Below are 22,192 nucleotides of genomic sequence, written 5' to 3'. Positions count from 1 at the left end.
TGCACCTTTCCACAGGGAATCCCTCGCCCTGAAAATGATGCGACAATTAAAATTCTGCGTGGGCGAAGATACCCGGATGGGACACAGGGACATTTCCCACGTGGGCGTTGCATGGGGACCTCCACTTCCCCCAAGAACATAAATATGGCTTGTGGGAACTGCTGATCTCTGCTAAATACCTACCTAGCCAGTTTCTGTTTGATGCTGTGAGTGCCATTGTGTCTCTGTGCTTGTGCTGCATCGACACCCCCAAACAGACCAAACGATGGCTCGCAGCGGCGACGACAACCCGCCCCTCGAGGCCACCGCAACGGCGGACAGCGCACACTCCGACCTACCCGGCCGTGCCTCGTCGGTCTCGGCCTCCCCCGCCGATGAGAAATCCGCCGGTGTCCGCCGTGCTGAGGCTCTGGCTGCTGTCTTGACCACCACGGACCGCGTGTGCATCTTCCTGGGCGTCTTCCTCGTCGCCTTCGCCTACGGCCTCGACGGTACCGTTCGCTATGCCTACCAGCCCAAGGCCACCGCCTCCTTCGAACAGCACTCGCTGCTAGCTACCGTCAATGTCCTCCGCTCCGTCATCGCTGCCGCAGCCCAGCCCACCTCGGCCAAGATCGCCGATATCTTCGGCCGCGTCGAGCTTGTCATGCTCTCCGTTTTCTTCTACGTCCTCGGCACCATCATCGAAACGGTGGCAACCAACGTGCCGACCTTTTCCGCGGGCGCCATCATCTACCAGATCGGTTACACCATGATTATGCTGCTCGTCGAGGTTATCGTCGCCGACATCACGTCGACCCGCGCCCGTCTCATCTTCAGCTATGTCCCGGCCATGCCCTTCCTCATCACCACCTGGGTCAGCGGCAACGTATCGCAATCCGTCCTCGAAGTCACGGACTGGCACTGGGGTATCGGCATGTGGTGCATCATCTACCCCGTGTGCGCCATGCCCCTGATCGTGAGCCTGAGTCTCGTCGGCCGCCGCGCCCGCAAGCAGGGCCTCATGGAAAAGTACAGCGAGGCCGTCAAGAGCAAGCCCTGGGGCCCCTTCCTCGTCGACCTCTTCTGGCGCCTGGATGTGATCGGTGTGATCCTCCTCATCGCCGTTTTCGCCCTCATCCTCGTCCCCATGACCATTGCTGGCGGCTTCGAGGCCTCCTGGACGGCCCCGCAGGTCCTCGGCCCGCTCATCGTCGGCGTCTGCACTATCCCCATGTTCGTCTTCTGGCAGCTGCGCGCGCCGCACCCGCTCGTGCCCTTCTACCTGATCAAGGACCGCGCCGTGTGGGGCGCCCTCGGCATCGCCATGCTGCTCAACTGGGCCTGGTACATGCAGGGTGACTACCTGTTCACGGTCCTTCAGGTCGCCTTCGACTTCGACACCATGACGGCCACACGCGTGTCGTCTTTCTACAGCTTCTTCAGCGTCGTCTCGGGCTGCATCCTCGGCCTCGTCGTCTACAAGGTCCGCCGTCTCAAAGTCTTCATCGTCGCCGGCACCTGCCTCTTCATGGTCGCCTTCGGCCTGCTGATCCGCTACCGCGGCGACACCGACACGTCCAGCCGGGCCGGCGTCATCGGCGCCCAGGTCGTCCTCGGCCTCGCCGGCGGCATGTTCCCCTACCCGGCGCAGGCGTCGCTGCAGGCCGCGCTCAAGCACGAGCACCTCGCCGTCATGACCGGCCTGTACCTGGCCACCTACAACCTCGGCTCGGCCTTCGGCGGCGCCGTCTCGGGCGCCATCTGGACCCAGGTCCTACCCGGCCAGCTGAGCCAGCGCCTCGCCCAGTTCGACAACGCCACCCTGCCCACCCTCGCCTACGCCAACCCCTTCGGCTTCGCGGGGGAGTACGCCGTGGGCACCGACGAGCGCCAGGCCGTCATCGAGGCGTACAAGTACGCCCAGCGGCTGCTGACCATCACGGGAATCTGCCTGTGCGTGCCGCTGATCGCCTTTGCCGCCGCGCTGAGGAACCCCAAGTTGAACGACGAGCAGACCCTGGCCCAGGACGCCCCCGCCGTTCGGGTGCCTGTTGCGGGAGAGGCGGAAAAGCGCGGGGAGACTAAGGAGATGGCGTGATTGATACCCAAAAAAGAGCTTGTTGTTTAGCTAGAGTAGTGGTAGCCTACTTGTTCGCTAGAACGCAATTTAATGTTAATGAATAACACCCCGACGGGTGAGCCGTGTCTATCATAACCTAACTGTCGCCACTATTGTGCTGGTGATAAAACGTGGTCCAATGCGCGACCCCATCCGCCACCGCCTCAGCGAGCTCGTCCACCTCTGCCGGATCCACCTCGCCCGTGTCCTCAAAGTCGAGCAGCATGACCCGATCCCCGACCAAGTGGTAGTTGCGCGGGTTCTGGTCGGCCGGCTCAACGCCCAGCTCGAGCAGCGCCCGCACGGCCGGCTTGAGCCGCGCCTTCAACGCCGTCTTGCTCAGCGCCCCGGCCGCAACCGAGTGTAGGGGTTTGTCGCCCACATCGGAAAGTAGCAGGGCTCGGGTGCCTGTGCCATCATCATTGTAAACGCGCCCTTCACCGTAGGAGGTGGGGATGACGCGGCCTTGGATGGGAGCGAGCTTTTGGTAAATCCGCTTCTCGGCGTCGAACTCGGCGTCCCAGGTGGGCTTGAGCTGCTTGACGATGATGGTTGGAGGGAGGAATGGGCCGGGGAGGAGGGCGCGGATGCCGGCGCGTACCGGGGAAGGGAAGAAGCTGGCAATCCAGCGGACAGCAGTGTCGAACGGGGTGCGACGAACGCGCAGGCGAAAGACGTGGCGATGGCGGCCGTCGGGGTCGACAAATGTGGCTGTTCCGCGGATGGTGCTCCAAGAGAGGTTGAGCTGGTAGCTTGTGTAAGCTTCTGCAACAAACACATAACAGAATAGAACCGGCGGCATGCCTTGCAGGGCAACCCCAGCGTGGTCGTCATGTTATAAGGCGGGTTTGTCTGTTGCGCGTTGGTTCAACGCGTCTCTGCAAATTTGCGGAGGTTCGAGTGATAACTCATCTGTGAGGGTCCGTGAATGATCTGCTGGTTGTGATACCCAAAGTGCCAAGCACCCTCTAGTCAAAAAAAAGCCGAACTCGGGGGAGCAAGAAATAAAAGACAGCAAGGAAGGGGAAAAAGAAAGAAAAAAAAGAGATGGAAAGAAAAAATGAACCTTGGGCTTCCGAATCTCGTCGAAAATGGATCGGCGGCATTTACTTCGTACATACACTTGGAGTGCCGGGCCAATTCGCGCGAAGTCTTTCGGGGCGTATTACGATGGCCGTTGTGGGATGACCTCCTTGACCAACATTCTAACAATCCCGTCCGTGAGACGGGAGACTATACGGGCTTTTGAGAACAATAACAAACGGCTCTGTCGCCGCCAACTCCGACGCATTTCTCCCTGCAGGGCGGGGATAGGCTGCATCTAAACGAACGCGCGTTTCCTCCCAGTCATCGAAGTTGGCGTCTTACGTCTGAGACGGAGGTGGGAAACTGGTTTCTTCATAAGGTATCAAACATAGCCATCGCCGCCTAGACAAGGTACCTAAACCTGCTCCAGCCTGCCGGGACATCGGTCGTGAACGGGCTTCAGGTTGGCGAGGCCGCTCCTCTACTCGCTCGCGCCTCAGGTCCTGCCCACTCAGCACTGCTAACTGTGTCGGCTCTTATCAAGCGCTTAGGTGATCCAATGCACATTCTCCCTCCTGCGAAGGCCAACTCTAGTCGTCTTCGTCGTGACTTCCTACGTCTCCGCACCAACGGTAATGAGGCGTGACACCTAGATGGCTTGAGGAATCGGCGCTTCGGCCCAGTCGGACAGCCCAGCCTCCTTCTCGATGGCCTCCTTGCTCGGAGACCACTTTTCCTGAAGCGCCCTGTCCAGCGTCAGCCCGTAGACTTCTTTGGGCCACCACTGGCCCCAGCTGGTGAGGAGGATCTGCTCCGGGTCCGCGGGGAAGTCGTCGCGCGTGAAAGCCCGGAGGATGCTTTGTGCACCTGTACTCGTCAGCCATGCGCCCTAACATACGCGACTCCAGTTACTCACCTTCAGCAATCGACTGGGCGCCGGGCATATCCTCGCTGAACAGCCCCGACTTCTTGACGAGGTTCGTCCCGGGGATGAAGCCCGGCGAGACAGCCACGACGGTGGCCTTGCCTGCCAACTCCCGCCGCCACCAGTGCGCGCTGACCAGCTGGACAAACTTGGTCTGGCAGTACGTCGTATACAGGTCGATGACCGTGTCCGCCCGGAGGTCCCTCTCCAGCGATTCTGCCGTCATCGTCAGTACCACTCTCACTCGCGTCAGATATTCGGACTGGGACATACCTGTCTGACCCACGAACCTCACCGCCCCGGACGAGACGATGATCACCCTCGACTTGGACTCAACCAGCTTGTCGCGGAACAGATGCAGCAGGTAATGTTGCGCTACAACCGCACCCGTTAGCAAACCCATCATGATACTCCAACTGAACCCCAACCGGCCCCAACAAACCAGGCAACCCCCCCTCCCCCAGCTCCAAACAAGCAACCAACGGAAAATAAAAAGGAACTCACACAAATGATTAACCACCGCCCCCTCCCCCCACCCCCACGGCCCCGCCTTCTCCCTCCGATTCGGCTCCCCCAACGCCGCATTCAACAACAAATAATCCACCCTCCCCCCCTCCCCATTCACCCCCCCATCGCCATCCAACCTCTTCAACGACTCCCTCGCAAACGCCCTCGTCCCCGCCAGATCGAACAGCTCCAGCGGGAGGACAGTCACGCTGTGGCGCGCCGTGTCGTAGTGTATGGTGTCGAAGGCGGCGAGGGTGCGGGGCACGTCGCGTGCGCCCATGATGATGCGGTAGGAGGGGGTGGTGGGGGAGGGGGGCGTGGTGAGGAGGTGTTTGAGGAGTTCGAAGCCCTGTTTTGTTTATGCTAACTTAGTATGGGGAGGGGTGGTGAGGTAGGATGGGGGGGGGGGTGATGAGGTTGGTGGGGTTGATGGGGTTGAGGGGGTGGGATTGGGGGAGAGCGGCCATTGGGGGACGCATAGGGTTGAGATGGGGGTTGAGAGTGTGGGGGCATGGGTATGAAATTAAGAGTGAGGGCTGGGACATTGAGGGTGTTGTAGGGTGCTCATCACGTACCATCCCGGAGGAGGCGCCGGTGGCGACGATAGTTTTGGCGAGAAGCATCTTGATCTTGGAGGTGACTGTTCAACGACAGGGCAAATGTTGCTGGTCAAGGCGGGAATGTGAAAAATGAATGAGAACGGAAAGGACGACAAGACATGGTGAATGCAGTATGCGTATATGTATCTCCCATCAATCGACGTCGAACCCCCGACGTCACGTACACCACCGCGTCTAAGTCCGTAACGGTGGGGCTAAGTTATCTCCGACTCTCGAATCGTGAAGCCAACCGTGATTATCAATCAGTTTGGTTCCGGGGCTCAGCCGAGAATTGCTCCTTTGATCCTTTTCGGAAGTCCTGTGAGACCGGCCCGGAACCAACGCCTGCCGCGTCTGCATGGCTTAAGCGACCCGTCAGCGACGCAATCATCAGCCCGAGACCGGAATCAAAAAGGGGTCACACGAGTATTGTTTGCTATTGTCGGGGTCATGACTGAGACACAACGGAAGCCTTCTCATATCCACATTTACATCGTGTATCTATTTATGAACAGACCAAAGAAAGACATCATCACGTCATCACTCATCGTTACCATATGACATGCTCTTTGCATCCCAACACCAGACCTCATCCAGCGTCGTGTGCTACAACCAACACCCCAATGTTCTCGCGCCATCCAATACCGCTACAGGTGAGACCGTTCCTCGAACCCCAACATGTCCCTCTCATGTCAAAGTAGCCAACATAGCTCTCATCAGCTTCGGGGGAGGACCTATCAACACACGAAGAAATCAGCAAACCGCGTTGGCACGCCCAGTGATCCAGCCAGGACATAACCATACCCACAAGGAAAGAAAGGAAAACGAAAAAGGAAACGGCCAATTATTAAGTCGAGATAGATGGCCAAGCCAGAAAGCATATGAGAAAGTACAGATAGCATCACACGAACAAACACATAACATAGACAACAGACAGACCAAACCCACCATAACCAAAACAGCAACGACGACAACTACCGATACCTCGGCACACTAATAGACATCCTACCTCGCTTATCCCTCTCCAGGCGGGGCCCAGCACGGCTCGGTTCCTGGATCTGCTCGATCTCCTCCTCGTAGAGGACGAGCTCGCCGGTACCGAGGCGCTCGGCGCGCACCAGGTCGCCGCGGCTCATGCTGCGGTGCCGACTATGGCTATGCCGGTGGCGGCTGCGGCTGTCGCGCCGCGCCAGCTGCTTCTCCAGGTGGCGGATCTCGGACCGCAGGTCGTCCGACTCGTGGCGGTGGTGGCGGTGGTGGCGGTCGCCGGCCAGCGCGACGGGTCCGACGGGCACGTGGCCCGATACCTCGCGCGAGCGGGAGTCGAGCACGATGGTGGGGGCGCTGCTGGTGTAGGTGTCGTAGGAGGAGGTGGTGTCGTACGTGTCGTAGGAGGTGGTCGTGTAGCGGGCGGGCGAGACGTCGACGGGCGGGTGGTGGTGGTGGTGCGGAGGGTTGGCATCGATGATGAGGGGGCCCGAGCCGCCATGTATGACTTGGGCGGCGATCGGCGGCGGCGGAGCAGGGCTGGATTCGTAGATCTCAGTTCGGCGTTCGATGCGTTCCTCGATAATGTCGTCTGCGCTCGAGCGAGCCACAAGTTCGAGTTCACCTAGCGATGTTAGCTGAGTGGCGTGCTGGTGCTGGGAAAGAAAACAAACTCTTCTTGTAGGTATCGCTGAGCTTGAGCAATTCGTCAATATTATGCTGGCCGAGAGCCTTCTGCACGATGACCACATTGCCCTGTATCTGTTAGCATTCTCTATCCAGTTCATTCACCACGGGTGCGAACTCACCTCCTCCACATAAGGATAACCCAAGTCAATCAACGCCCGCTTCGACACCAACCGGGCGGGGATGCGGGTCTTGCCCTTCTTGGGGTACTCGCTCCTCGACGTGAGCGTGGTTCGTCCGCTCTCGCTAGACGAGCTGCTCGAGCTGGACGACCTCGACCGGCCGCGGCGGCGACTAGTGGCCCTCGAATCACGGCTCCTCGCGCGGCGGCGGGTCCTCACCACCTCCCTCTCCCGCACGCGCTCGGGATACGCATGGAAATCCTCATCCCCATACCGATGCGGATCCGAGATTTGGATCTCCTCAAACTTATCCTGCTCAAACGTCTCCCTCTCCACATACCCCCTCGGCGGCGGCAGCGCCTTGGTCCTCGGCAGCGGAATATCCACATAATGCGGCACGCGCTGCTCGCTCCTCCTCGCCGGCGGGCCATACTCCTCCCCCCTCTCCCTCTCCCAATACCTCTTCCCCGCGGGCTTCCGATCAAAAGTATCCAAGCTCGACTGCCTGCGCACCAACATCGGCGGCCGCCCCCCAAACCCCGGCGACGGGCTCCTCACCACCCGCCTCGACCTCTCCACCTCCGGCCCCAACGGCGGCGACACCGGCCTCCGAAGGCGCGACGGCCGCGGCCCCTCATCACTATCATCATCATACACCACCCTTCTCCTCTCCCTAGACCTTTCCCTCACCACAACCCCCCCCCTCCCATCCCCCCCCTCCAACTCCACCTCCCCATCCACCCCCCTAAACCTCCTCTCCCGCTCCCGATCCCTCTCCATAATCGGCGGCGCCGGCCCCACAGCACTCTCATCCCTCTCCCTAAACCCTTCCCGCACCTCCCTCTCCGCCAATCTCTCCCACGGCGGCGGCGGCGGCAGGCGTGCGGTGGCGGAGAGGGGGGGCTCGTCGTCGCGCCGGCCGCGCCGGCTCCCGCTGCGCCGTGTGTACACGTGCGGGCCGTCGTCGTCGGCGGATTCGAAGCGCTCGCGCGCGTCGCTGAAGCGGTCGCGCTCGTAGTAGCGGTCGCGGTCGCGCTCGCGTTCTGCTGTTCGGTAGGCCATTTCTTTTGGCAGGGGGGTGGGGGTTGGTGGCCGGGCCTGGTCTGGTCTTGTGGCGGTGGGGGGTTGAGCAAAGGAGGGGTTGTTGGTTTGGGTTTTGGTTTTGGGTTTGGTGGGGCTCCGGTTTATGGTAAGTGCGGGGATTAGGAAGCCTGCCTGCCTCGTTTTGGATCTGTCCCGGTCGTGTTGCTGGGATGTTGGTGTCGCTCCGGGCGATATCTTGATGTGGGACGAGGGTTGGTTGTTTTGTAGGCAGGTGTTCGGATGGAATTTATTTCGGGTGCCGAAAAAGGGGAGGGGTTGCAGGAGAGTGCAGGGTTCCTCGATGGATCTTGAGTCCAAGATGTTGGTCCTATGACGACACAAAGTGACCGGGGCCCACCAAGCAGAGAGGGAGCCAAGGCTCTCCAGCTGGCACGCGAATGGTCCGGGTGCCGCCCCCTGTTCGTTTCACGGCAGTGCAAAGGCGCGAAGACCTTGGAGACCCACTCGTTTTCTCAGGAAGCCTCGAACTTCTCGGGTTCAACAAGGACTGCATCGCATCCCTTTGAGTGATCGTCTGGGTCTAAAGCTCTTCTGGGGTTTGTTGAGGCCCGAGAATTCTCGTGGCAGGTCCATATCCATTGAGCACGTTGAGGCATCAAATCGAAATCCACAAAGTCTCAGACACAGAGGCACCGGAACTCGTCAGTGCCGAGAAAGCCCACCGCTCGCTTGGATCATAGAAAATGCATACTACTCTTGGCCACCTCCATGAACTATTGCTTTTAGGTAATTTGTTGCTACCCGCGTTTACCACCGTCAGTCGTATTAGGGGCCTTTGCCAAATGGAATCTCGGGCATCTCCGTCCCATCCATCTCGAAGATAATCTTTTGGTCGATAACTCCAGTATCGCTGGAGCGCCCTCGGCTGTGCTCACTCTGCCTGCATGCACGATGACGTCCCTTCTCAGCAAATTTTGTCCCAAAAAATGGCTGGATGGTTAAGCCTAAGTCGCCGTCTTCACACACTTCAATTCACAAATGGGACGGAACGGCGAAGACCAAATTAGTGAGATAGACAGTCGCGGTCTTTTAACCCCTATTTTGCCTCCCTGATACCATGCAGAACTTTTTGGCGTCCCGGATCTGGTGCACTATGCGAAAATATATGGAACCAAAGCGTCGCCTTTTCCCAATCAACTCCGAAATCATGTGCCCAAGTAAAAATGGAAATCCTCTCATACAACCCAAAACCCTCCGCTGCCGGTCTATTGCACAACCTCGACCGGAACGCTGGTTGCTGGCTCGGCGGGGCGTTCGTGCAGCGTAAGGTGGAAGCTACGGATGATCGAATCGGCGTCGTCAATGGCAATCGGCCGCACATCAGCCATCGCCTTGATCTTGGCAGTGCTAGAGAAGGCTGTCAGTATTATACACATCCAACTCAAGGGGGGGTCTACATACACCTCCTTGACTTGGTCGTCAGTCATCACCAGGCCGAGCTGTCCGACTCTGGTCTTGACGGCGTTCCAGCCCGTCAGACGCGAGGCGAAGTGGACGTAGCGGGTCAACCCGAAATCGGCGGGGTTGAGAATCTCGTATGTGCTGGGGTTGTTGAGGATCGCCTTGGCGTGGATGCCGGCCTTGTGGGTGAAGGCGCAGAAACCGGTGATGGGGTTGTTGAAGGGAGTGTTGACTTCGACAGCCTCGGCAACCATATCCTCAATCTATAAGGGGTAAGGTCAGAGTGGCTCAAAATTATCAGTTGAATGTGACTCACCTCCTTGAGCATGTGGAGCTTGTACTTGCCCTTGACGTAGTCAGGGGCGCTCACGACCATGCGGGCAAGGAGACCACCGAGGGGTGTGATACCGTTGCGCTCGCCGACTGTAAATTGGTTAGAAATAGCCCACCAAACGGTAAAGGATCTTGTGCACTTACTGCCGAGCACACTGGTGTCAATGTGGGTCGCACCAGCCTCGAGCGCGCAGAAGCTAGGACGGAGTCAGAAACTGGAAACTAAAGAGGGCGGAGAAACGACATACGCATTGGCGATACTGCAGCCAGTGTCGTCGTGGAAGTGTGTTTCAATGTCACAAGCTGCCGAGGTTAGCATGATCCTCCAATTTGGAAGCAGATCAACATACAAACAACGCCCCTGAGCGTCCGGACGAGCTGTTGCACCGAGTCAGCATTGAAACTGGTTTGCTCAAGCTACCGAGTACTTACGTCGTAAACCTGTCTGGGAGAAGCACAGCCAACAGTGTCGGCGATACCAACCCGGTTCACGCCAACCTTGTCGACCGCCTTGTACAGGGACAGGAGGTCAACAAGGTCGGACCGGAAAGAGTCCTCGCTGGAAACTGCTGGGTGTTAGAATTCCGGGTATTCGAACCGCCACGACCCGACTACTAGGTTGGGCAACGGCTGGATCTGGAGACCGGGCTTGACTCACAGCGCACTTCAAGCCCCTTAGACTTGATGTACTCGATCACCTCGATGGCCGTCTTCTCAATGTAGGCCATATCCTTGCCATGGCTGTGTTCCCGGAGGAAGCTGGAGGTGCCAATGACGACGTCTAGGCCGTCGACACCCGTCTCAACCGCGATCTTGGCATCGCGCATATCGCAGCGGACATCTTGTGGGTTCGTTAGTTGGTGCGTGTGGTGGGGTGCGCCGCCGAAATCGGTGACTCACGTGTCAGAATCTTGGCCTATTGCGCGCCTTGTTAGCCGGCAAATCCTGTATGTTCGGGGGGATGGAGCGGGCCGTACCTTCAGGCCGAGCTTGCAGATAGCCTCGCAGTCCTTGCGCGACTGCTCGGATGCGGCCGGCGAGGTCAGCTCGATGTAGTCGACGCCGAATTCATCGAGGGCTGTATACGGGTCGCGTGTTAGCGGGCGGGAGAATTGTCGAGCGGGGCAATCGTTGTTGTTGGAGTCATACCCTTGGCACTATTCACAAAACTTAATCAGCAAGTGATTCCCGGTGGCCATTCACCGGTAGGGGCTCGGGAATACTGACATCTTGATCTTGGTCTCGGTGTCGAAGTAGGCGTTGGCGAATTGCTCGCCCTCTAATCAGGGGTCAGCGGGGAAAGAGAGGGGCAATCGTTCGCCGGTTACGGACCACGCAGAGTCGACTCGATAATCTTGAACTTGTTGACATTGGACAGGTAGTCGCCCACCGGCTGGTATGGGCTCGACCGGAATTGACCACCCTATATTCGCAGGCATTAGTATCACGACGGCAATCGGCAGCTAACAAGGGGATGGTGGGAGGTGGTAATTGTGTCGATAAGGTGATAAGGGGAGCTGATGCAGGGCAGGGGGAAAAGCATACCCCATTTGCACCATTGGCACTGCTCGAGCCGTTTGCTGCGTCTGTGCCGCACATTGTGACTGTTGTTCTGTCTGTCGAATGGGAAGCTTGAGTCTGGGTATCTTGTTGCAGGAGCAAACGTAAAATCTGGGGAAAGAAGAAGTCTAAAGATGCAAGGAAATGAGAAAGAAGCGGGCAGCTTTCCCGATGTCGCTTGAAATAGTCGATTCCTTGTGCCCCTCCCAGTGTGAGTGACTCAAGCAGAGATTTTTTTCGTCGGCACCTGTAACCGCAGCAGCTGCCCCGCAGTGGCACTCGACAGTGCCCTGGAGATCTCGAGACGGGCCCTAAAACGACTGACTTGATTGGACGGGCTGTCTGGAAACGGCGATTTGCGTCACGTCACAGGCCGCGCCCTGCGGGCTTTACCCGTCCATGGATCTTGAAAAAGATCCATGAAACCTCGGGCTCCCCGTTGGTTGCATTGGCGCCCAGAACCTGGATCTGGGCTCGAGTCCGTACCTGAGAGAAACTGTAAGAATCAAAAAAACAAAACAAAAAGAGAAAACCAAACATATTGTCGGACCACAGCGGCGTTGTCCCCAATTTGTTCGCTAGGTAGGTAGTTGGAGGGCCCTGAATGTGTCACTACCAAACAGGTAGAAATGCGGACCGGCAGAAATGGGCAATCCTCTGCAGCTGCTCGTGTGTGCTAGGTACCTATTCTTCCTCCTATCGAAGAATGCCATCCCGCCCCTGTGCAGCTGTTGTGCTTCCGGTGCCGGTGCTAGGTACGAAGTAGTTACCGAATTGTGGTGTGAATGACTCCCAACATCCATGGAAGCGAACCCTCCAGGTCAAGTCCCATCCCACTCCATCCCACTCCATCCCACATGGACCAGCCCGATAGCCGCCCCGCACCGCCGATGTTGCCCCCCCGAACCGCTTGTGGACCCGTTGGCCTGTGCCTTTACCTCCCCCTGGAATCCGGGGCCGAAGACCCCATTCTCCGATCCTTCGAGGTGCAACAAGAGAGGTTGTGGAATGAAGAGTCATATTGGAGTTGTGTAACATGAGCCTTGAACAATGAGGCATCTTTCACGGAGCAATGCCTAGAAGCTAAGCTCGACATTGCCGCAATCTTCATCCCTTAGCAACGATACCGTTTCAAACCTGGAATGATGTAGCAGTCATGGGCAGCGAGTACCGGCATCCACAAGCACGCAGGTACACTTACCTAGTTTGTGTTCTCTTCCAAGCCGAACCTACGCCGTCTCGTCCAGGGGCCAGCTGTGCCAATCGTCGTACCAATTGGTCGACACGCCCGGCCTCTCGGGCCAAAGGCGCCGGAAGATGGCCATATATGTCATTTCGCGGCAGTATCCCCGGTATTCCTCAAATACGTAGCTCACCCACTGGAGACGGAATTTTTTATCAACGTCCCGCGCGCGGATCACCCCGCGGGCATCGTCACGTATGTCGCGCTCCAGCAGCCAACGACGGCCGAGAGCGACTTCATAGGGACGCAAATCCAGAGACGGCTTTGCGGGGTTCCGGTGTGGGAAGGACAGGGCCCCTACAGGCTCAATCAGCATGCGGTCTAGTGCGAGTGCCGCGCTGGGGCCGTAGACGCTGGCTTTGACGGCGCAAATGGTGCGGAAGATGGCCCGCGCGAGCGTCTCGTCGACGGCCGTGTTGATGAAGGCGTCGCGGATGTGGCCGTTGCGGTACGGGTACAGGCCAGTGGTCAGATGCTGCCTATCAGATTCGTCAAAGGACGGGTCGATTGCGGTGTCGAAAGCCAGAGCCCTCGTACCAAACTGGTCTCCTTGTTCGTGGGAAGGCGCTATCGGAAACCACGGGACAGGTGACACATCGAGGGTGAGGACAAGGCGGCGGAGCTTCGCGAAGCGGCCGAGAGCTTTGTACAGAGCAACCTCGGTGGCGCTGCCTCGAGAACGGCGGATTTTCAGAGCCAAAGTCTCGACGTGAGGGCAACAGGCCGCCAGTTCAAGGATGGCTGTTTCGTTTAGGCTGTGCTCTAGCGTGTCCCGTGTCCACAGCCACAGCTCCCGTAGCCGACGGGGTAATGCCGCCGCGAGAGAAAGGTTGGGTGGCCATGATATAATCTCCAGGCTGGTGAGTTGGGGTAGACCGTGTATTAAGTGTTTAACGTCGTCGTAGTACGCTTGTTCTTGGTCCTCGGCACATGTAAATAGCAACGTTGTCAAATACGGAAAGTTCTTGGCCTGCAGGTGACTTCCAAGCGCTTCAGGCTTGACGAAGCGTCTTAGCCTCAAGGCGCGTAGGGAGGACAGATTATTTGCCGCCCACCTGTCCGCAACCTCCTTCTCTAAGGAAATGGGAGAATGGAAATCGAGTCCCAGCTCGAGAGATTTGAGATGGGCGGGCATGCAGGTCGAGTCCGCCCCAACGTTGGTGAAGCCCTTCCATGGAGGGCGGGGCGGTAGCGGGTTGTTGTCCATCTCATAGGCACCCCCCGGTTGGAGAAACAGGTGTACTTCTTTTAGGTTTGGTGCCAGACCCCTCACCATGCTATCAATGGCCTCGGCATGGTAATTGGGTTCGGGCTCACTGTGGCCATCGTCAAAGCCATCCACGCCGCAGTACCACATCCAGATGCTATAGAGGCATGGCGCTGTCACAGGAGCCAGCTCGTCAGGGTCAGTTTCCGGAAAACGTAGGCTGTGCAGCCTAAAACTGAACACATGGAGCCGGCAGCGTGGCCGATATTGGAGGAGCGCCTGGAGAAGGCAGGGCGGCACCCGGTGGCGGTTCGCGTATAATACGTCACCCAGACCCGGCAATAGCTGTACAAGGCGGACCAGCGGTTGCCAGGCCGCGTCCGTCAGGGTGTCGTTTTCAGGGGGCCTATCAGAGTGGGTTGGGATGAGGGCAGACTGGGGCTCAAGGCCTGGTAGCCCGTCCTTATTGCCGTCGACAATATCGGATAAGCTCACGGGGAGGCCAAAGGACCAAGTCCGGTTGTCGCCGTCGTTGGCGGAGATGAGAGCACGCGTGCTGTAATAGTGGCCCCAGAGGGGGCCCGTAACCAGCAGCGTGCGGACATGGGAGACTGACGCATTTCGCTCCAAGATGCGGATACATTCGTCGACGTCCAGTTCTAACTCGCTCGGGTTGTTGGGGGAGAATCGGATGGTGTGAAAAAACAGCCTCTTGGCGACAGAATGGCAGCGCTTGCTGGCAAGTGCGAAGGATAGGAGGCTGGGGCGGTGCGAAAGTTCGACATAGTCGCAAACTAGAGCCAGAATCTCTACTGGGAGAATATCCAGTGGTGAAGTAGGCATTGTGAAGGGATAAGAACGCAGGAAGTGTAGCGGATGCGCGGATGCGCGGATGCGGGAAGGGAAATAAACATAGTTATATGCGAGATCAAACGCGAGTGGCGTCCCTACATCGGATGGGATCCTAGAATCCTAGAACCTAGCATTTTACCCCCGTCGTGAATGCGCATGACGCGTTCTGAAGATACCGATGATGGAATCCAAGACACTTCCCAGTCTCTGTCGCCGGTGTTGGAGGCACGGAAAATGGCCTGGTCCGGCAGGTTCGATGAGTCAGCAATTGCGGTCCCATCTGGTCAGCCCTGCACCCCGCTCTGCCCGCCAAGCCCGCCCACACCCAGTGAAAAACGGTTGGCCAGGCCCGGGCCATGCTCCGGTACACTCTTCCGAGTAGGCACTGACCAACGCAACACCCAACGTTCCACTGCAGCCCGATGCCGCTTCGGCTACTTTGACCACCAGCTTGGTGTGCTGTCAGGTGATGTTTTATTGATGTATTGTCGTGTCTAGACCGAGCCTAGCTCGACAACAGCGCATCTTGAATAACGGTGGTCTGACGAGACCTTGTCATGGAGGTCCAGAGTCTCGAGGCAGCTATAAATTAAGCATGGGATCCCTGCCCACAGCCCCCAGATCGAAGGCGGCCGTCAGCGTAGGTCATCAGACGATCGATTACCTGGGTAACTGCCCGCGTTTTGCCTCCAAAACAACTCTTCTCTCATCTAGTGCACATTCGATAACTATCCTCCTCACACATACTACACCTTAACTTCAAACATCCGCTTACTTCTCCCACACATCTTCAAATTTATCAAATTTATTAAATTTATCTATACAACATGTGCATCGCTCTCCTTACAACGGCGCATCCCGATTACGCCCTCGTGGCGATCGACAACCGGGACGAGTATATCCTCCGCCCAACAAGTAGGCCGCACTGGTGGACAAGCAAGGCCGACTCGCACGCCGCAAACGGGTCACCAAACGGCGTCAACGGGTCGTCCACAAAAGCGACGGCCCACGAGATCGAGGCCCTTTCCAGCCTTGACCTCCAAAGACCCGAGCGCGGGACGTGGATGGGCATCACCAAGGGTGGCAACTTCGCGGTGCTAACCAACTACCGCGAGACCGACACCGGTGACGCCAGCCATCCCGTCAGTGGCACGCGGAGCCGCGGCGCCATGGTGACGGCATGGCTCACAGCCGATCCGGCCGAGTCGACGGAGCAGTTCGTGGATCGCATCTTGAGCGACGGCGGGGTTCAGGGCGTTGGTGGTTTCTCGTTGGTCTGCGGAAAGCTGCGCAAGGTGGCGGGCGAGAAGAACATCGACCCCTTGGCGATCATCTCGAACCGCTGTGATGACGCCAGTCAGGTTCCCCGGATATGCGAGGAGCGGGGATCGGTCCACGGGCTCAGCAACGCCATCTATCTCGACCAGAGCGACGAGGACAAGGACAGGCTCTGGCCCAAGATCCGCGACGGCAGGGAGTTGCTGAGCCGCGCCGTGGCCGCCGGCGGCAGCGAGGAGGAACTCGTCGCTTCGCTCTTCCAGATCCTCGACACGGACAACTTCCCCGGCGATCACGCCCTCGACCTGGAAGAGGTTATCCCGCTTCTCAAGCACTCCATCTTCATCCCGGCCCTCGGCAACACGAACCACCAGCAAGAGATGTGCGAGGCGCAAGAATACGGCTATGCAGAGATGAATGGGCACCACCCACCTGCCGCCCATACCATCAAGCTCCCCACCCGCCCGGAGCAGCCGAACGGGTTCCATGCCGGCCTCTACGGCACCCAGCGGCAGACTGTTATTCTTGTCGACTGGGAAGGAAACGTGACCTACATCGAGCGCGCCTTGTGGGACTGCAATGGCCATGCGATACCGAGAGGGAAAGGCGACGAGACCTTCAAGTTTAAGATCGAGGGGTGGGAACAGAGGGACGTCTTGGCCAACTAGCAGTTGCCCATTCAAAGCTGCTGTTGCCGATTTTACGATTTCCACGCGAACAAGACGGTATTTCTTTTTGGGTTAGAGGGGCCGGCTGAGGACAGCGTTGGGATTGGAGTACTTGTTCCAGGTGTTCGGGGGGGCACCGGTTTGGATGACTTTGTTGGAAACTCCTGGTGTACGGTTGGTTGGTGGGTTTTGAAAAGGAGCATTTTAGCGATTATCATTAGAGCCATATTCCCCTCTAGGTTTAATGTTTACAGCGAGAGCAATTACTTGTCAGAAAAGTATGTTGTTCGTGGATCGACCAGGTAGTGGTGCCACTTCCTTTTGCTGTTCTGGCCCGGCCACCACTGCCCATCGGTGCGCTCCTTTTCTCGAGGAGTTAGGTGGTTTCTTCCATCCCAGGTCCTTCCCTCACTCTTCCCCACCAACCACTAGCTAGGTAGTTTATTCTGGTTGTTGACATCGCTTTCTCCCCACCACCCAGGTCTTTCCCCTCATGTTTGTTTCAGCGATCATCCAGCGCTACAGCCAAGCGCTCTGTTATTGTTGTTATCTTAGGAAGGTACGTATTCATCACCACCTTGGAGCGCAACTCGGGCCATCAGCAGATTTGACTCAACTTCGATCTACCCGCGACCAAGCCCGTTGACCGACTTTAAGCACAGCATCAAGCACTCGTTAATAGGCTCCCCAAAGTCTGCTTTGATCTTCATATGCTTTTACCTGTATATTAAGTTCCATGCTAACCTACCATGACCAGAACATCGCCGTTCAGCGTCCGGAGTGCTGAGAGGAGCTCGCCGTCCGAGCCAAGGTCGAGCGATTTGTACTCGGATCGTGACGACCGGACTACGGAATCCCGATACCAAGGCCTAAAGAGCTCGATTGGTTCGAAGTGCTCGGCAGCAGCGCATCGCGTACGACTTCTCGGGGCCGGGGTCGACTACGCTGCATCAAGTACATGCGTCGCTCGAGAGATAAATCTCTCTGTTTCATTCCGCAGTACGTGTGTCCCTAACTACCTGGATCTTCCAGATGTCGGCCGTTCCTCACTCATGTGTATACGCAGGGCTGCTTACCCAGAGCTGCGGGCCATTTACCAACATCTCGACGAGTATTGAAAGGACCACGAACGTTCTGGATTCACCACACATCGACCAAAAGACCACTTCGGTTGCGTAGCGTGCAACTTCCACCCAACCCCCGAAAAAGGACAAGCCGCGCGCCGCCGTTTCGCGAATAAATGCTGCCAGCCCTCGCTACAGTTTATCTGCTCTCTTTAGCCAGCTCTTGTGGAGCTCGTTTGGGCTTGTGAGGGTCATTCTCAACTCGACATTGAGGCTCTTCCTGTGCTCGATCACACTGAACTGGTTCATCTTCACCGAAGTCTTCCAGCCCTGGCACCCATTCGCCGGGGAAGTCCCCAGAGTGGTCATTCTGGGCGGGGCCGTTATCTTGCTCAAGACGTTATCCATACTTAGCTGGATTATTGGGTTCTGTCCCCGCAAAGGATGGCTAATGCCACAAGAAAGCGAGCTGGCTGGGACCCGAGCCAGAAAGGCTCCTGGACTCGAAGGCATGGCTCCGCCGACGAGATCAAGCTCGGCGGGAAACCAGTGATGGCCAACATGGCCATCAGCAACCAGCCCCGGCCCCTCTATGCCAACCATTACCCCAGCTCTTCATCTTTCCTTGGTGATACTAGCAACGACGAGGGGCAGATACTTGAAGGAAACCCAAGGGGTATTAAAACATTGCAACCTGGAGTAGGAATCCCAAAATCTCGAACATTCAGCGTCATTTCCAGCCTTACTCAGTCCTTCTCCCACGGCACTATTCCCCGTCAGGGGGGCAGTCGAAACGTTAGCAGCGAAGCTCACAACCAAGCTAGCAACCACCTGCTCGTTACCCAACATACTCCGAGCCGCAAAGCGCGACAAGCTTCAACTTATCAAGCACCAACAACGCCGACCCTGCCTCCCGGCCAGTCCAACAACATCGAAGCAGTTTCAACGGCCATGCCACCGCAGTACTGGGCCGGACGCTTCATGGCATTGCACGACCGTTTCCACAACGAGCTACTCGAACCATACCACCTCACCCGGCTCTGCGAAGCGCAAGCGGCCCATCCACTCGCCGATTTCACCCGCCTGGCGTCGGCCGCAACCCAGAACAACCCGTCAACATCGGCCTATTCCATCCCCCGATCCACGGCAAAAAGCCAGACCAGCCCCCCGCGACAGCCAAGCAGCAGCCGCAGCCGCATCCCCCAGTCCGCTACGAGCGGTGCCATCCTGCAGAGCACATCCTATAACTTGCAGCCCAATCCGTTATCCAATCTCCACGCGGTATCAGCAACCTCTTCGACCCGCAAACCCACCACCACTACTGCAACTACAGCATCATACCGCCGCCGAAACCCCCAACACCACCACCACCCCCTCCCAACAACAGACGAAAACTCCATCCCCGAATACCCCCCTACAACCACAACCACCGTCCCCCAAACAAGCACAACAACCCCCAAAATAAACCCACCCCCCAAAACAAACCCACCCCCCACCAACCAAAACCAGAACCCTCACCAAAACCCCAACCCTCACCAAAACCGCGTCCTAACCACGCACCTCGCCGACGACGAACCGTCCCGCGTGCGTCGCGTGCTGTTGCGTCTGGAATACATGTGTGAGACAGATGCGGCACGCTTGTCGCTGCGCCAGTGGCGGGTGGCGTATGCGCGGCGGACGGGGAGGGAGGAGTTCTTACCCGTGCCGTTGGATTTGGATTTGGGTTTGGATTTGGCGGATGGGGGTGGGGGGAGTGGTGTTGCGGGGGGGAGTGGTGTTGGGAGTGGTGGGGCTGGGGGTGGTGTTGGCGGTGGTCGTGTGGGGACGGAGAAAGGGGTGCCGGTGGGGATGGGCTTGGTCGTAGGGGCGGGTTTGAAGTCGGGGGTGCATATACGTGGGAGATCAGTGGGAGGGGTGTTTCTCAGCCCCAATGTGACGGGGGCTCAAACGGGAGAGGGCCGGCGGAAGGCGAGCGGCTATCTGATTGACCGCGCGGGTGGGGGCAGCGAGCATACCGGAGCAACGAGCACGTCCGGGGCGCATGGACATGCTCATACTCATACTCCTAGCCATGGGCACGGCCACGAGTTTGGCAGGCGTGGGAGGGAGATGGTGAGAAGGCTGAAGCGGAGTCTGGTCGGCGGTGGCGGTGCGGATAAACCAGGTGATGGGGAGAGGGAGATGATGATCGGAACTGGCCACGGCAGCGGACCCAGCCGTACGAATGGGGAGCCTGGGGAGGGGTACATGGCGGACTTGGAGAGTTTGGCGATTGACGATAAGGAGAAGGGGAGGAAGGGGGGGCGGAAGTTCAGCTTCTTCTGATAGCGCTTGTTTGGTTGGGCTTTTGGTTGTTTGGCGTGTTGGTCAGGTTATTTGTTTACTTCGGATGGATGGCTGATGGATTGCATTGCCGAGTTCTGGAGTTAGGTTTCTTACGGGTTACAGAGGGAGGAGTCCTGAGGCTCGACGTTTGACTGGAACATTCTACGGTTGGTGAACCCGGTGTGTCATAGGTAGTTAAAACCATAGGGTAGTCCTGGCACGGTCACTGCTGTGATCAAGCGGAATAGGATTGTTACATTAGTCGCACCTGGCTTGTCATAGGCAACCAGGCTGACCGCAATATTACATTGGCGAGCCCTACACAGCCCGTTCATCAACTCATGATTCCCTAGGATATGTCACTGAAAGGTCAAAAACAAACCCTTTTTCAACGCCAACAACTCCACCTAATGCGGTAATCCCAACGCCCAGCCGTTCCGGGGCACTCCACCCAAATCACTCGGCCTTCTTCCGGCTCTTAAGGTAGTCCCTCAGCTGCTCAATCTTGCTGGCATAAAACATCCTCTTCTTGTCGCTCCGCCACACCAACACACCAACCTCGTCGGCGTAGCTGCTCAGCGAGACATACTCTTCGAGCGAGTCAAAGTCCTTGAACAGGAAGCCGGCCGACGTGCGCATGCGCTCGTTCTCGAGCTGCCACAGCCGGATCTGGTCCACCACGGTCGGCGGCAGCACGGGCCTGCCGGTGGCCGCGGCGGCGCGCACCATCTGGTCGTGGGCGTGCGACGCCAGGTAGCTGATGATCTGGTCGGCCGTGATGCCGAACCCGATGGCGCGGCGGATCGAATCACGCGTCAGGCGGCCCGTGGCCATACCGGCGAACCGCATGTTGAGCTGCGTGAAGAGGCCCAGGACGGCGATCTGCAGGGGTGACGAGGTGTAAGCGTAGAGACGGTAGTTCGTCTCGATAATGACGGAGCCCTTGCTGGCGGCCGAGGTCTCGGGGGTTGTGCCCAGGCTGGAGGCGTCTCCGGGGTTGTTCGCCGTCGCCGCGTTGAAGCCGGACGAGACGGAGCGGAGGGATGAGGCGGAACTGGTCAGGGTGGTGGCCAGACGGGTGGGGAAGTACTGTCGCGTGTCTTCGCGCGGGATAAAAATCAAGCCAAAGTCGACGAGGTGGGGAAGCATATTGCGGCGGGTCTCGGTGAGAGCGCCAGTATTATAGGCGCGCCCAAGCTCGAGCGACGCCAGCATGAACAGGAATGACAACATGTCGATACTGTCGGTGTTCGCTGCCCCTTTGGCCTCTCCTTTGGCGCGGTCGGCCGCTTCAAGCCAAAGGAGGAGCAGCGTCCAGACCTGAGCGTTCGCTTCCTGGAGTAGAAAGGTGAAACCGGCCTGTGTAATTCCAACGCCCGCCTGGGTGTCATGCCGGCGCTCGACCAGCCTGCCGATCAGCAGAAGCTCCTTCACACTAGTCTTGGGGCCTCCGCCGGAAACACCGCCTCCTCCATCGTTTTGCGCCGGCACACTATTTACTACGTAGTGCAAGATATCCTCCCACTTCTTCCGCGCATAACCGTCGAGGTGGGCGATGTCGATCCGGGGGGCGACCGGCAGGGTACTCGGCACGCCGAAGCTGTTGTGGGAACCGCCTCCCTCGAGGGCCAGGCGCAGGCTGTTCTTGAAATTGGTCGTGAGCTGCATCTCCTGCGGCTTGTCCTTCCCGGGTGGTGTGATTTGGATGATATGCAGCGATCGGAGAATGGAGAGGGCGCGGTCGCGCTGCATCTTGCCCTCGGCGCGTACCCAGACATCGAGTTCGGAGAGGAGCAGGGGCGATGGCATGTAGAGAAGAGCCTGGACAAAAACCTTGGCCAGGGGGGGCAGCATGCGGCGGAAGATGGCAAAGGCGGTCGACGGCTGCTGGTAGAGCTTGCGGAAGGTAGTCCCTGGCAACTTCTCCAGGTACTCGGAGAGCTGGTACGACTGCTGGCCGCCCGACATTTTGGCGATTGCTTGCGTGACGCAGCAGAGTCGGAGATGTACTATCGCATTATCGGTGTCGTCGTAGTATCCCACGTTCGAGGGGCCGTGATGTGGCGGCGCGATAATGGGGTGGATGGGCTTTGTTGAAGATGGAGGGTTGAAGTTTGAGGTTTAGGTCTGGTCTCAGCCTCGAGGAAGCCTTCTCAGGTTGCACGGCACCAAGCGTGGCGGGTGGAGGTGGAGCCTTGCAGCG

At 58.2% G+C, this 22,192-nt stretch overlaps 8 protein-coding genes across 8 annotated transcripts; 3 read left to right on the top strand and 5 right to left on the bottom strand.

Moving 5' to 3' along the window:
* Positions 1–265: 265 nt before the first annotated feature.
* On the top strand, positions 266–3,033 carry F5144DRAFT_596202 (major facilitator superfamily domain-containing protein; the record flags this gene model as incomplete). Its single annotated transcript, XM_066790775.1, has 5 exons — positions 266–1,326; positions 1,417–2,076; positions 2,183–2,462; positions 2,499–2,741; positions 2,887–3,033. The coding sequence occupies 5 exons, from the start codon at positions 266–268 to the stop codon at positions 3,031–3,033; spliced, it is 2,391 nt and encodes a 796-aa protein (XP_066638708.1).
* A 530-nt stretch (positions 3,034–3,563) lies between these two features.
* Positions 3,564–5,425, bottom strand: F5144DRAFT_384554 (uncharacterized protein). Its single transcript, XM_066784647.1, has 5 exons — positions 5,135–5,425; positions 4,557–4,908; positions 4,326–4,427; positions 4,044–4,268; positions 3,564–3,994 (listed from the first exon to the last, which is right to left on the bottom strand). Exons 1-5 carry the CDS (start codon positions 5,180–5,182, stop codon positions 3,777–3,779), a joined length of 945 nt encoding a protein of 314 aa, XP_066638707.1. The 5' UTR covers positions 5,183–5,425; the 3' UTR covers positions 3,564–3,776.
* Positions 5,426–6,132: 707 nt separating this feature from the next.
* Positions 6,133–8,463, bottom strand: F5144DRAFT_541001 (uncharacterized protein; the record flags this gene model as incomplete). The annotated part of the gene is made up of 2 exons (XM_066787153.1): positions 7,291–8,463; positions 6,133–6,795 (listed from the first exon to the last, which is right to left on the bottom strand). Exons 1-2 carry the CDS (start codon positions 8,014–8,016, stop codon positions 6,133–6,135), a joined length of 1,389 nt encoding a protein of 462 aa, XP_066638706.1. The 5' UTR covers positions 8,017–8,463.
* Positions 8,464–9,016: 553 nt separating this feature from the next.
* F5144DRAFT_384324 (HMGL-like-domain-containing protein) lies at positions 9,017–11,628 on the bottom strand. The gene is made up of 14 exons (XM_066784644.1): positions 11,338–11,628; positions 11,125–11,215; positions 11,020–11,071; positions 10,942–10,949; positions 10,770–10,870; positions 10,693–10,708; positions 10,451–10,633; positions 10,225–10,358; positions 10,143–10,170; positions 10,041–10,095; positions 9,937–9,989; positions 9,776–9,882; positions 9,460–9,722; positions 9,017–9,405 (listed from the first exon to the last, which is right to left on the bottom strand). The coding sequence occupies exons 1-14, from the start codon at positions 11,389–11,391 to the stop codon at positions 9,264–9,266; spliced, it is 1,287 nt and encodes a 428-aa protein (XP_066638705.1). The 5' UTR covers positions 11,392–11,628; the 3' UTR covers positions 9,017–9,263.
* Positions 11,629–12,581: 953 nt separating this feature from the next.
* Positions 12,582–14,645, bottom strand: F5144DRAFT_498249 (uncharacterized protein; the record flags this gene model as incomplete). The annotated part of the gene is made up of 2 exons (XM_066786258.1): positions 12,582–14,237; positions 14,280–14,645. 2 exons carry the CDS (start codon positions 14,643–14,645, stop codon positions 12,582–12,584), a joined length of 2,022 nt encoding a protein of 673 aa, XP_066638704.1.
* Positions 14,646–15,316: 671 nt separating this feature from the next.
* F5144DRAFT_384308 (NRDE protein-domain-containing protein) lies at positions 15,317–16,616 on the top strand. The gene has a single exon (XM_066784643.1). It carries the CDS (start codon positions 15,482–15,484, stop codon positions 16,598–16,600), a length of 1,119 nt encoding a protein of 372 aa, XP_066638703.1. The 5' UTR covers positions 15,317–15,481; the 3' UTR covers positions 16,601–16,616.
* Positions 16,617–18,108: 1,492 nt separating this feature from the next.
* F5144DRAFT_462818 (uncharacterized protein) lies at positions 18,109–19,368 on the top strand (the record flags this gene model as incomplete). The annotated part of the gene is made up of 1 exon (XM_066784986.1): positions 18,109–19,368. A coding segment is annotated over one exon (1,260 nt), but the record flags the coding sequence as incomplete, so codon positions are not given.
* An 849-nt stretch (positions 19,369–20,217) lies between these two features.
* On the bottom strand, positions 20,218–22,184 carry F5144DRAFT_384271 (transcription factor Tfb2-domain-containing protein). Its single transcript, XM_066784642.1, has one exon. The coding sequence runs from the start codon at positions 21,955–21,957 to the stop codon at positions 20,446–20,448; it is 1,512 nt and encodes a 503-aa protein (XP_066638701.1). The 5' UTR covers positions 21,958–22,184; the 3' UTR covers positions 20,218–20,445.
* Between the last annotated feature and the right edge of the window lie 8 nt (positions 22,185–22,192).

Source organism: Chaetomium tenue, assembly GCF_020726465.1.
Source record: "Chaetomium tenue strain MPI-SDFR-AT-0079 chromosome Unknown F5144scaffold_7, whole genome shotgun sequence".
Taxonomy (NCBI): domain Eukaryota; kingdom Fungi; phylum Ascomycota; class Sordariomycetes; order Sordariales; family Chaetomiaceae; genus Chaetomium; species Chaetomium tenue.
This window is presented reverse-complemented; position numbering and strand designations above follow the sequence as displayed.

Excerpts from the sequence above, each read along its gene's own strand:
- F5144DRAFT_384324 (XM_066784644.1), bottom strand. The coding sequence starts at position 11,391 with ATGTGCGGCACAGACGCAGCAAACGGCTCGAGCAGTGCCAATGGTGCA. Across the intron at positions 11,072-11,124 it reads TATCGAGTCGACTCTGCGTG|AGGGCGAGCAATTCGCCAAC; the intron begins GTCCGTAACCGG and ends ACCCCTGATTAG. Across the intron at positions 10,096-10,142 it reads GACGCTCAGGGGCGTTGTTT|CTTGTGACATTGAAACACAC; the intron begins GTATGTTGATCT and ends TAACCTCGGCAG.
- F5144DRAFT_384308 (XM_066784643.1), top strand. The coding sequence starts at position 15,482 with ATGTGCATCGCTCTCCTTACAACGGCGCATCCCGATTACGCCCTCGTG.
- F5144DRAFT_384271 (XM_066784642.1), bottom strand. The coding sequence starts at position 21,957 with ATGTCGGGCGGCCAGCAGTCGTACCAGCTCTCCGAGTACCTGGAGAAG.
- F5144DRAFT_384554 (XM_066784647.1), bottom strand. The coding sequence starts at position 5,182 with ATGCTTCTCGCCAAAACTATCGTCGCCACCGGCGCCTCCTCCGGGATG. Across the intron at positions 4,428-4,556 it reads GGCGGTGGTTAATCATTTGT|CGCAACATTACCTGCTGCAT; the intron begins GTGAGTTCCTTT and ends GTGCGGTTGTAG. Across the intron at positions 4,269-4,325 it reads GAGGTTCGTGGGTCAGACAG|AATCGCTGGAGAGGGACCTC; the intron begins GTATGTCCCAGT and ends CGATGACGGCAG.